This window comes from Coloeus monedula (assembly GCF_965178545.1).
Source record: "Coloeus monedula genome assembly, chromosome: 3".
Classification (NCBI taxonomy): domain Eukaryota; kingdom Metazoa; phylum Chordata; class Aves; order Passeriformes; family Corvidae; genus Coloeus; species Coloeus monedula.
Window position 1 is genome coordinate 749,549 of NC_138783.1, and position 12,123 is coordinate 761,671.

The 12,123-nt window shown below is 55.8% G+C and overlaps 1 protein-coding gene across 2 annotated transcripts in view; it reads left to right on the forward strand.

The window, feature by feature from the left end:
• The first annotated feature begins 839 nt into the window (after window positions 1-839).
• SLCO2B1 (solute carrier organic anion transporter family member 2B1) overlaps window positions 840-12,123 on the forward strand; it is a 34,818-nt gene continuing 23,534 nt past the window's right edge. The window contains exons 1-2 of one of the 2 annotated variants that reach the window (XM_082278768.1): window positions 840-996; window positions 9,461-9,550. In XM_082278768.1, the coding sequence (XP_082134894.1) occupies window positions 919-996; window positions 9,461-9,550 (168 nt within the window). In that variant the 5' untranslated portion in view covers window positions 840-918. The remainder of the gene's footprint in view (window positions 997-9,460; window positions 9,551-12,123) is intronic. The other variant, XM_082278769.1, reaches the window with a different exon arrangement.

Below are 12,123 nucleotides of genomic sequence, written 5' to 3' on the forward strand. Positions count from 1 at the left end.
TTCGGAGGTTCCATCCAGGAGCTTGTTGTGGCTTCTGGGATGGAAGGAGAACAGGGAACTCACCGAAGGCTCTCCATCTCCCTCCATCCCTCATACTCCCCTTGGACAGGACTTTGCAGCTGTCCCGGTCTCCAAGCTGCAGCTTTACGAAATCCAAACGTGCATTTGCCCTGGCAAAGCTCGCCTGTGTTTGTGCACCTGTCTGCTGGCACAGCTGGGAGTGCTCACCTGGAGAGGAGAAGGCTCCAGGGAGAGCTCAGAGCCCCTTGCAGGGCCTAAAGGGGCTCCAGGAGAGCTGCAGAGGGACTGGGGACAAGGCATGGAGGGACAGGACACAGGGAATGGCTTCCCAGTGCCAGAGGGCAGGGCTGGATGAGGCTGCCTGTTTGTTAACTTCTCCAGTTCTCCTCCGGAAAAGCCTCAGTGCTCAGAGCAAGAGAGTACTGGGGAGGCATTGAAAATAAATAGTCTGGGGTTAGACAAACAAAGTTTCCCTGTCCCAAATACCAGGATTACACTACAGCTTCAAAACTTACACACACAAAAAAAAAAAAAAAAAAAAAAAAAGCAGATAAAGCAAATTAAACAGGAAAATGAACGGAAGGAAACTGCCCTGGAGGAATGGGACCCTTGCAGGGAGGGGAGAGGAGGCTGGATCCGGGGGATGGAGGGAAAGCCAAGCCCAGTTTGGAGTGGGACAGGGACTGGAGAAGCAGCTCGCAAAGCCCTGGCTCAGCAAACCGCACGGGCAGCTCTGTCATTCTGGGATTGCAGCCTCAGGAGAAAGCAAAAACAAAAATAAAACAAATCCTATTGAAAGTGATTGCAAAAGTTTGGATTGAAACGTGCTCTGGGTTTTAGAAGTGCCGAAGCCCCACCTCCACACACCCACACCCATCCTGGGCAGGGAAAGAGCGAATGGCCCCAGCTCTGCGGACAGAGGAAAACTTTCGCTCCCAGCGCCAGTGGGATGAGGATCGGGAGAGCCCTGGAACTGTGAGTATGGCAGCACCTGCTCGCTGCCAGGGGATGCGGAGGATGGCTGTGGGGCCGGGCTCGGGGCCGGGACAGGTGACCTTTCTCACGCTGCTTTTCCCCGCTAGTTTTGCTCCTTGACCCGCTGAGGCTCAGGAGCAGCTTCAAAGGGGAAAAAATGAGGAGTGATTCCACGCCTGTCCCCTGTCAGCCTTCTGCACGTGTGTTCTGTCGCTTCCTCTCTGCTTGTGCTTATTTATTTGAGGAGGGGTTTTTTTTCCCCCGGTGAGGCAGCTCCCCTTAGTTCTCCCGTCACAGGGAATTTTCCCAGTTTTCCCAATGCCTGAGGCTGCCACGGTGGGTTTCTCTTATGCTTTCACTTCTCCTCTACTGGCAATGCCTCTTTGCAGCCCGGATCCTGGGAAGATGCCGAGCAGCCGTGGCTCTGACCTGTGCCTGCTGCCACAGGGAGAGCCTGACTGAGCCCAGCCTCCCCAGCAGGGCACTGCTTGGGAGGAGAACTGATCCGTACGGTCCTAGAGACATGCAAGGGTCTGGGGTCAGGGCTGAGCTGCTGCCTCTGCCAGCGCCCTGCTGAGCTTGCCCTTGGCTGCAGGGTCTGGGAGCAGCAGGCTGCTTGATTTCTGCCGGGTCCTGCAAATGGGGGAGCTGCTGTGTCCCTTAAAGCCTTTGGCGTGAGCATATCCCCCGGGAGTCAGCCCCGGGAACAGCCTGTCCTCCCTGGAACACAGATTTTAAGTTTGGGGTGAGATTGGCCACACTTGCTGCTGCTGTCAGGTGGCAGCTGTGGTGTCCCTGCTGGGCATGGGGACAGTGGGACCGGTCTGCAGGGATGGGGTGGGCACACGTCCGTCCCATCCTGTGTGCGGGCTGCTGCAGCCCTCTGATTCCAGCCCCTCTGGAGATGGGAATCCAGGGGCAAGGATAACCCTGGATGGGAATGACACTTCCCAGAAGGGAATGGCACTGCATGTCCTAAAAAGTGGTGGCTGCCCCTGGATCCCTGGCAGTGTCCCAGGCCGGGCTGGACGGGGCTTGGAGCAGCCTGGGCTAGTGGAAGGTGTCCCTGCCCACGGCAGGGGGTGGCACTGGATGGGCTTTAAGGTCCCTTTCAACCCAAACCCTTCCTTGGCTGTTCAGCCGTGCAGCCTGAGCGAGGTTCTCCCACCACCTTGGAAGCACAGACACATCCAAAGCTCCTCCCTGCTTTGGCCAATTCCCTCAGAAAGCTTCTGAAGGCTCCTGAGGAACCCCTGGCTGTGAGAGCCCCCCTGTCTGCCAGCCTCCTGCTCCTTATTGTTCTGCGCTTGTTTCACAGCCCGCTCTCGTTTCTCTGCGTCCCCTCCTACTTTCCCAGTTCCCCCTGTTTTCCAGCCGTCCTGCTGGGCACAGGTGGCATTTCCAGGCTCCGCAATGCCCCGTCCTGGCTCACCTGAGCGCCCGAGCCCTGCAGGGCTGCTTGGCCTCTTCCCTGCAGCAGCCCGGGGCTCTCTGGGGACCTTGCTCTGGTCACAATTAGATCGCAGCCTCCCTTCCTCTGTGGTTCCTGGCTCCCAGTCTTTTCCCAGTGGATCACTGGGGGTGCTGGTCTGCACTGTGCTCTACCCTGGACCTGCCACACGTGCCCTGGCTGCAGGTGGGTAAAATGTTCCGTGGCTTGAGCCACGATGTGGCTGAATGTGGATTTGAGGGATGGCTCGGGAGCTTCATTTCCCATCTCAGCACCTGTCACTGCCCCCCAGCTTTGGAAAAGGTGATTTTCTAAGGAAATGGAGGCAGTGTGGGAGGCTCAGCACGCGGTGAGGGGAATTCCTGGCTTGAAACATGATTTGAACACCGCAAGGCTCTGAGGTGTCATCCAGGGAAAATCAGGAGTGCATGGCTGGAGACACCCCCGGACAAGATCACGCCCAGGGACGCAGGAAAGGGCTTGTTGCTGTCAGGCAGCTTGGCTGGGGCCAGCTGTGGCTCCAGCTGTGGGTCGGGGCACTTCCAGAAAATAATCTCCACTTTCGGTGGACTTTGTGTTCCCTCTGAGTGTACAGATGCCAGTGCAGTCCAGTAACGTTAAATAATGGAAGGACATTGAGTAATTCCTCCTGCTGCCCAGAATACCAGCGTTTCCTCCTTTTCCCGTGCCAGCTCCAGCCCCCAGCAGCTGCTCTGGGCTGGGGCTTCACTCCAGCACTTGCTCCTTGTCCATCATCACCCAGAGATGTCACCAGGTCTCTCCCACCCACAGTGTTTCCTCTGCTGTTCACAGCCAGCTCCCCTCTTGCTGGCTAAGGAATTTTCTCACTTCTCCTAAGCTCTACTCAGTTCCCTTTCCTGGCAGCAGCATTTCCCTGCTCCTGCTCTTCCGTCCATCCCTTTTGCTTGCAGGTGGCTGGTGTTATTCACAGCTCCTGGTGAAGCAATTTTTAGTGGTCACCCCCAAAATTTGGGGATGCTCTGGTTGTTAATGCCTGGGTTAGTATGGAGGGAGAAAAGAGCTGCCCTTGAATGTCCCTTGGAAATAAATGTTTAGGATTAGGGTGTGGCTGCTCCTCATGGAATACTCAGCGTGGGGAGCCGGTCTGTGGTCCTGGGCAGGCCATGAGTGCAGATGGAGTTTGTTGGGACTGTTTTTTTAGAAGTTATAGATGATAAATAGCAAACAGCTCTGGATTGCTCCAGGAGGGCTCAGCTCCAGGGAACTGCTGAGGTTTCCACTCAAGATGTGTGTTCAAGGCATGGGGCTGTTGCAGGGGCTCCTGTTCCTTGTTTTGCCACAGCTTCCCCTTCAAAAAGTTCTCACCAGAGGTGTCTGTGTCCCTGGAGCCACTCTGGCTCTGCCTGTTTCCTCCAGCTGCTCCTTGCACTGCAAACTCTCACAGCTTTCAGGAGGACTCGGCACAAAACACGTGTTTTTCTCAGTCTTCGCTCCTGTCCAAGCAGCAGTGAAGTGCAGAGGGAAAAAAACATCAGGAAGGTATTTATGGTGTATGAAACCCCAAATCAGGAAAAGTGTGGTTTGGGATCACTTCCCTTCAGGCTTCTCTTGGCAGGTGTTTGTCCACAGAGCCAAGCACTGCCTGCAGCCTGTGGAGAGGCAGATCCCTGCTGGAATCGGGCTCTTCATCCTTCATTCAGCACTTTAACTCCTCTCCAGGGGTTGGAGCTGCCTGAAAAAGGTAGAGTTTCCCTGCCAAACACAGAGGAGGTGGTGCTAAAATAGAAAATCCCCACCGAGGACACAAGATGAGGCTTTTCTGCAGCACAGCCACATCTGCCCATCCCAGGGCAGGGGGGTGCATGTTCAGCATCTGGCTTGATCCTGAAGACAGGGGTGACTTTTGTACTCAAAATACCACATACAACCTTAGCAGGAAGGAGTAAAACTGGCAGAGCTGGGAGATCCTGGTTTGGCAAATGTCTTAGAAACCCCTGAGCCACTGCACAAACCCACAGGCCACGGGGCAGGAACGAGGGCAGGAGCAGTTAATGGGTGTTGCTGGTGCACGGAGGGGGAGGCACCCCAGAAGAGCCTGGGAAGCAGCAGGAGCAGAGGGTGAGGAGGGGTCTCAGGGTGGCTGCAGACCCCGACAGCTCCACAGCCCTGGGCAGCCTCTGAAAGCAAAGCCAAGTGAGTGATTCATGGAATTATGCAATGCCAGCCTCCCTGCTTATGTAACTGCAGAGCCATCTCCCACAGCCAGAGGCTCCGGGATTCCTTCCCTGCCCTCCCAGAGCCACGGCTGCTCCGGGGCGCTTTCCCCTTGGAAGGAAATGTCACCCCAGGTGCGATGGGTGCTGCTTCCTGCAGGGGTGGATGGATGGATGGATGGATGGATGGATGGATGGATGGATGGATGGATGCAGAACAGCCCTGCCAAGAAGGATTTGGGGCTGCTGGTGGCTGAGAGGCTGGACATGAACCAGCCCAGAAACCCTTAACCCTGGGCTGATCCCCCAGCGTGGGCAGCAGGGGAGGGGGGATTCTTCCCCTCTACCCCGCTCAGGTGAGACCCCACCTGCAGGGCTGCCCCAGCCCTGGGGCCAGCAGCACAAGGACCTGGAGCTGCTGGAGAGAGTCCAGAGGAGGCCCCGGAGCTGCTCCCAGGGCTGGAGCCCCTCTGCTCTGGAGCCAGCCTGGGAGAGCTGGGGGTGCTCAGCTGGAGAGGAGAAGGCTCCAGGGAGAGCTCAGAGCCCCTTGCAGGGCCTAAAGGGGCTCCAGGAGAGCTGCAGAGGGACTGGGGACAAGGGCTGGAGCAACAGGACACAGGGAATGGCAGAATTAGATGGAATATTGGGAGGGAATTGTTCCCTGTGAGGGTGGTAAGGCCCTGGCACAGGGTGCCCGGAGAAGCTGTGGCTGCCCCATGCCCAGGGGGTGGGGTGAGAGCTCCCATCTCTGGTTTGATGCTGCCAGGTGAGCTCCAATGCCTTCCCCACATCCTGCACTGCTGGAGCAGGTGAGGATCCGTCCAGGAAGGGCTCCAGCCCTGGCAGGGGGTGCCAGGGAGGGCAGGGAGCTCCGGGAAACCTCAGCACACACACAGGGAGCAGGGTTTCATCCTTCCCGAGGCAGAGGGGTACCAGGACAGGGCTGGAGCTTCTCCTTCATTGCCTGTGCTTGCAGGTCCTGTGTTTCAACACCAGTTTTCCTTTTTCATCTAATTTTTAACCTCCAGTAACATTTTCCTGTTTGTCTAACTTCGTGTAAGATTTCTGGGATGTGTCATCTGTGGCCCATTTCTCATTACACAGAGTCACTGAGCTGGGCCAATCTCATTTTTGCTTTCTTTTTGCCTCTTGGTGCAAGATAGAAACAGCTCTTGGGTACGTCTCTGCATCCCTTTTTATTCCCTCTGTCTTTCTCCAGGAGGGGATGATGTGTATCCACTGTCTTTTCCTTCTGTTGTATTATAAAGCATCTCTGCACCCAGATTTTCACGAGCCAGCTCCCCCTTTACCCCAGGCACACCCATAAATACACACCCTGACACCGTCCCAGCTTCGCTGCCAGTGAGGGAAAATTATTCAGCAGAAGGAAGGAAGACAGATTACGGAATATTTGCTGGCATTTTGAGTCCCTGCTGGGGTTTAATTTGCTGTGTTACATCGGCTGTTATTTGCTCATGCTCTGCTGAGCCCAGCGTGTGCCTCTCCGTGCTCAGCTAACGGGAGCAGCTGCTAATAAAGGTGTTGGAGGGATTCATGTCCTCGGGAAGGGGACAGGGTGCTGGCACCCAGCCCAGACCCCTGCTCTCACAGCCAGGACCATGGTGCAGGTCCCACACGGGGTTTGGGGCATTTCTGCTGCCCTGGTGTCAAAGAAAGGGTGGTGTGGGGACAAGTGGAGCATCTTAATCAGTGCTGCAAAGGTTTGTGGGGTTAGCCCGGGTATAGGCAGTGACAGGACACAGGGAATGGCTTCCCACTGCCAGAGGGCAGGGACAGGTGGGCTATGGGGAAGGAATTGTTCCCTGGGAGGGTGGTGAGGCCCTGGCACAGGGTGCCCAGAGCAGCTGTGGCTGCCCCTGGATCCCTGGCAGTGTCCAAGGTCAGGCTGGACATTGGGGCTTGGAGCAGCCTGGGACAGTGGAAGGTGTCCCTGCCCATGGCAGGAGTGGGACTGGGTGAGTTTTAAGGTCCCTCCCATCCCAAAGCAGCCAGGTTATTCCCCAGCCTGCAGCTCTCTGCAGTCTCCCGGGAGCAGGGAGGAGCTGTCAGGCAGGCGAGGCTGGATCCACAGCACTATTTTAGTGCCAGCAGTTGGTGTGGGACTGAGCTCAGCTCCCCGTGCCCACTGCACCCAGGGTTTGCCATGCCAGGCCTTGCTGAGGGATGCAGTGACCCAGGACAGCACTGGGAAGAAGACTGGGCTTTGAGGACAAATCCTGCACCTGTAGCTGAAGGAATAGCAGCAGCTGATGGATCTGCAGCACCTCTGCCCTCTGAACAGCCATCCATCCATCCATCCATCCATCCATCCATCCATCCATCCATCCATCCATCACCTTCCCTGGAGTGAAACCTGTGGCTGTGTGGGAGCTGCTGCTTGGGGTCCCCTGCAGTGCCCACATCAGAGGTGACCCTCGGGAAGCCTGGCCGCCTGTGCACCTCCCCGGACTCCCAAGCACGCCTGTGGGCACCTCTGGGGGGATGGGAGAAGCAGTTTCCCCGGAGGGCTCACTTGCAGGCGCACAAGGACGCGGCGTTCTGCTTCCTGAGGGCGCAGTGCTGCTTTCCAGGGTCCGTGTCAGGGTCCGTGACGCCGCTCCCTGTCACACCCTGCCGCCCCTGCTGGCACCCGGAGTGCCGGCCCCACCAGCCGCTCAGGTCAGGTCTCCCTAACAAAGGGATTTCACACCCCTGGAACTGGGGGGGAGAAGGCGAAGGGCATCCCTGAGAGCTCCAAGAGAGCGGCACTCTCTTGGCACCAGGAATTCCTTCTCTCCATCCGGAGTTGTCCAGGATGGAAAACCTGGCTCGTGCCAAGCCAGTGCCACTCGCAGGGGATACTGCCACGGCTGGCCTCCATCCAGCCGAAGGCAACAAGAACCAGACTGACCTTAACCTGCTGCTGTCTCCGTGTTTGGGGGTTTTTAAATCAGTTAAGCCTTATCTGTGTTTTTATTTGATGTGTTCCTTGTCCTTTGCGCTGGATCAAAGTACTTTTCTGTTTCATTTTGTTCCTGAAGGAGAGCTGTGGATGGCTGGGATCTGAGGGCAATGGGTTTATCCTCAGTTTGATCTGCTGGCAAACCCTGCCGCGTTTCAGATCTCTGCTGAGCGTTGCCTCGGGGGTCAGCCACCCTCCGCCTTCCACACATGGAAAGGAGAGCTGGAAAGGATGGGCAGGAGGACCGGAGCACTCCGGCACACCACTGGGTTTGATTGACAAAGGCATTAACACAGCTAACCAGGGCATCCAGCCTGCCGTGGCTTCCAGCTCCATGAGCATTCCCGTCCCTGGATATCTAGGCTCGGGCTCCTTTGGGTTTCCTGCCTTTGGTTTTCCACCCTTTTTCTCCTGCCTGTGAACCCCTGAGCTTCTGAGGGGCTGTCAATAATTCATCAGGGCGCCGTGGGCTGCAGCCAGGCAGGTGCCTCTGCCCCAGCACTGCCGAACCCTCCAGGGGCCAGGGGAGCTTTTGTTGCTGCTTTCATTTACGATCAAATTCACTTTATTGATCCCATCCTGGATTTGTTGTAGCAATATCTCTTGGAATGGGGCTGAGGGCAGCAACTGCTTTTTGCAGAGGCTGCAGCGGAGCTCGTAACTCGTGCTGGTCCCCTCTGGAATTCGCCTCTCCTGTGCTCCGTGCTGAAGGGTTTATAAACACCGCGGTTAAGGCAGTCTCCTCCTGCTCGAAGTTACATCAACCCCTGCATTTGTTAATTTGTTCGAGGCTGCGGGTCCTCGCTCCTTTGCTTCTCATCATGGGGGAAATAGAATTACACAAAATAATAACGGGAAGCCTTTCACCCCATTTGCTGCGGAGATGAAAACATCTATTAGAGTGTGCTGAACAACAAGTTAAAGCCTAATGGGTTTAACGTGCCTCCAAACAATGCAGCTTCCTGAGCAGGAAGCCTGGGTACTGAACCCGACAAAGGCACCAGCGGTCCCTCGGGGAGGAGAGGCTGAGCGGCCACAGAGGAGGGAAGGAGATGTGCGGGCAGGGAGCGGCGTGCTGGCTTCCCACGGGTTGGAACCGCTTTGCGTGGCTCCGGTTAGGTGGTGCCTGGGAAAGCGAGCGTGGAGGGGTTCTTCCGGGGAGATGCAGAAACGCCATGGGTGAAAATGGGATGCAGGAAAGGAGGGCTTCAATCCACCAGAGCCCAGCACATGGCAGGGATGAGCCCCCTTGTGCAGGCAGGAGCTGCTGCCTCTGAGCCTGCAGGGAATCCCTCCTGAGGGATGCAGAGGCTGGGTCCTGGTCATGGCAGGGACAGGACTTTGCACTGCGTCCACTTGAGCTTCGTGGGGTTCTGCAGCCCACTGGGATCCCTCTCAGAGCCCATTTCTGCAGCCCACTGGGATCCCCCAGTGCCCATTTCTCCGGGCAGCTGAGGTACCTCTGGATGGCAGCACAGCCATCAGCTTTGCCAGCTGCTCTCCCAGTCTCGTGTCTGCTGCCAGCTGACTGAGGGTGCCCTGTGCCCCATCACCGAGGCCATTGATAAGGACGTCACACCGACCCCAGTGATGTTTGCACAACATTGTCCTTGGCTCTGCTGAGCAGCGTTCCACCTCCCGCACCTCTGGGGTTTAACATTTTGCAGGCTGCTCTGCGGCTTTGCAGAGTTAAAGTGCTTGGAGCAAAGGAAACCCAGGAATAATTAGTGATTGCTTGGGAGACCGTGTGCCTGCTGTGGGGGTGTTGGCAGAGCACAACAGGATTTTTTGCCTGCTGAGCACAGGGAATCCGGGCCCAGCAACTGAGCATTGTGCTGAATGATTTGTTTTTGACAGGCTGACAGAATGGCAAGTACGGCTCCAAGGAGCAGCTGCCCAGACGTGGCCCGGAAAACACTCTGCAGGAGCCCCTTTCTCAGTATCAAGGTAAACACCTCCTGCTTTCTCCTCGGATCACTGGCCTGGGAAAGAGGAGTTCAGCTTCCTGCAGGAGGCATTGAGAGGATTTCTGGGTACCAAGTGTATTTGGGAAATGCTCCCTGTGTTTCTCATGGCAAAAGCACCTTTGGCGTGGAGCTGTCTCCATCCCAAAGCCAGTGGTGGGGCAAGGATGTTTCAATGCAGGTTTAACTCCCAGCTCCTGCAGGATTTAACTCCAGGGAATCACAGCATGGGATGGGTTGCAGTGACCTCAAAGCCCATCCAGTCCCACCCCCTGCAATGGGCAGGACCCCTTCCACTAGCCCAGGCTGCTACAAGCCCTGTCCAGCCTGGCCTTGGACACTTCCAGGGATCCAGGGGCAGCCACAGCTTCTCTGGGCACCCTGTGCCAGGGCCTGCCCACCCTCACAGGGAACAACTCCTTCCCAATATCCCATCCAGCCCTGGCTTTGTCAGTGGGAAGCCTTTCTTCAAAGTCTTACATCCTCCTGGATTTGGTGCAACCTCCAGCCCTCCAGGTGAGTGTTTGAGGAGCTCTGCAGAACCACAGGCTGCACCTGGAGTGGCTCCCTCTGTCTTGCAACATCTACTTCATTCCTTTCTGGCTCAATAATTCCTTTTTATTAGTAGTGGCAGCCTTAACATCAGTTTATAACTACACTCAGTGTAGTTGGAAGCCAATTACCTGGCTTGTTAGAGAATGTCACCAGGCCAGAGAGCAAAAGATGACAGTCAGTCTTAAAAGCTTAAGATTTCTCTGTCACTTTTGTGGGGAAGTTTTGGGGTTTTGAGGATTTTTCTACAAGTGCTGGTGGAGATAATCACCCTCATCCCATGTGGCAGGAGGAAAGTGAGTCACTGAGGCAGAGGCCACCAGAGCACAGAGGTTGGAGGCACAGTGGCGTGTCCTGAGGCTTCTTCCCCAATCCTCTCTTCAGCCCGTTCAGCTGTTTTTATCTGGTGCTTTTTGTTGTTTTTTCTTGACTTGCCAGCAACATTATCCATAAAGATATAAACCCATTGATTTTTCCTTCAGGAGATATTTTAAAGGGGTTCAAAGGTTAAACCACTGAGGGGGCAAAGTCGGCTCTGTGAGCAGATTCAAGTTGTATTTTGCTCTGCCTGTGAAGGTAGATCCTAAAATCTACCTCAGACTGGTTTGGGCTGGAGGGGACCTTAAAGACCCTCCTGTTGCAACCCCCAGCCCCGGGCAGATGTAGAGGAAGCTCTTGTCACCAAGACCACAATTATCCTCAGCACAGGATGTTTTCCCCTCATCTCTTGGGGATTTTTTTCAAGAAGTTAGGCCTCCCTGTCCGGTTTCTAAATGACTTCCTCAGAAAACAAAACCCTCCAGCCCAGGGTTCGGATGGTTCTTGCAGAAACACAGAGCCATTGCACAATGTGGTTGGATGTGTTCGAAGTGGCCGAAGGACCAAAAATCACAGCACTGCAGTTTTTGTGTGTATTTATATCTCCAGAGAGTGTGTCACAAAAACCACCTACCACATGGCAAAATGCAGCGAAGGGGCATAGCTAACAACTGCCCTGTTTGGCTTCAAGGAGCATTATGATTTAAATGGGATATTGGGAAAGAATTCCTCCCTGTGAGGATGGTGAGGCCCTGGCACAGGGTGCCCAGAGCAGCTGGGGCTGCCCCTGGATCCCTGGCAGTGTCCAAGGCCGGGTTGGACGGGGCTTGGAGCAGCCTGGGCTACTGGAAGGTGTCCCTGCACATGGCAGGGGGGACTGAATGAACTTTAAGCTCCTTTCCAAGTACAGGCCCAGCCAAACTGGTTTGGATTAAACTGGAAGGAGCCGATTCCTCCCAGACCCATTTGCCCAGCACAGCCCAGTGCACAGGGTTTTGTCAGGTGCTAAGGCACAACCCCCTCTCTTAAAATACCCTGCAGAGTCCCCAGACAGGTGGAAAGAGTGTGGTGGGGACTGCCTGGTGTGGGCTGGGCAGGATGCTGTGTGGGGCTCTCAGAGCCTCCCGGGGAGGCTTTGCTGCCAAGCTGCACCATCAGCGCTACAAACAATAGGAGCCTTTGGAAGAAGCTTTGTTCCAGACCACCAGGAGAGGAAATGTTGTTGTTTAATTCCCAGGTCTGTGATTTACTGGCTGTGTGGGATGCAGTGTGTTTCTCTATTCTCCTGCACGTGCGGGGTGGGAGCAGCCATACCTTGCCGGTGCTTGGATTCTCTGAGTTGCTTTAGTTCCATGGATGTAGAGGGAAGGATTAGGAGCACAGCTCAGCCCTTCAGGGAAAAGGTGCTGGGCTGTGAGCTGGGGCTCCCTTCCAGGACCACCCAGCCCTGGGGCTGCTCCTGGTTCTCCATGGTCTGTCCTGCTGTCAGTGAAAAGGTCTTGGGAAAGGCTGGTGTCTACCAGTCCGGGTCACCTGTTGGGGCAGTCCATCAGTTCCAGCAGTCCAGAAGATCCAAAGGCCAGAAAAGGTCTGCTCTTTCTTTTCCTGACAGAACACTGATGGCTGAGAGCAAAGAGCCCCTGGAGGCAGAACTGGGGTCCTTGCCCAACCCACTGCAGGTCCTGT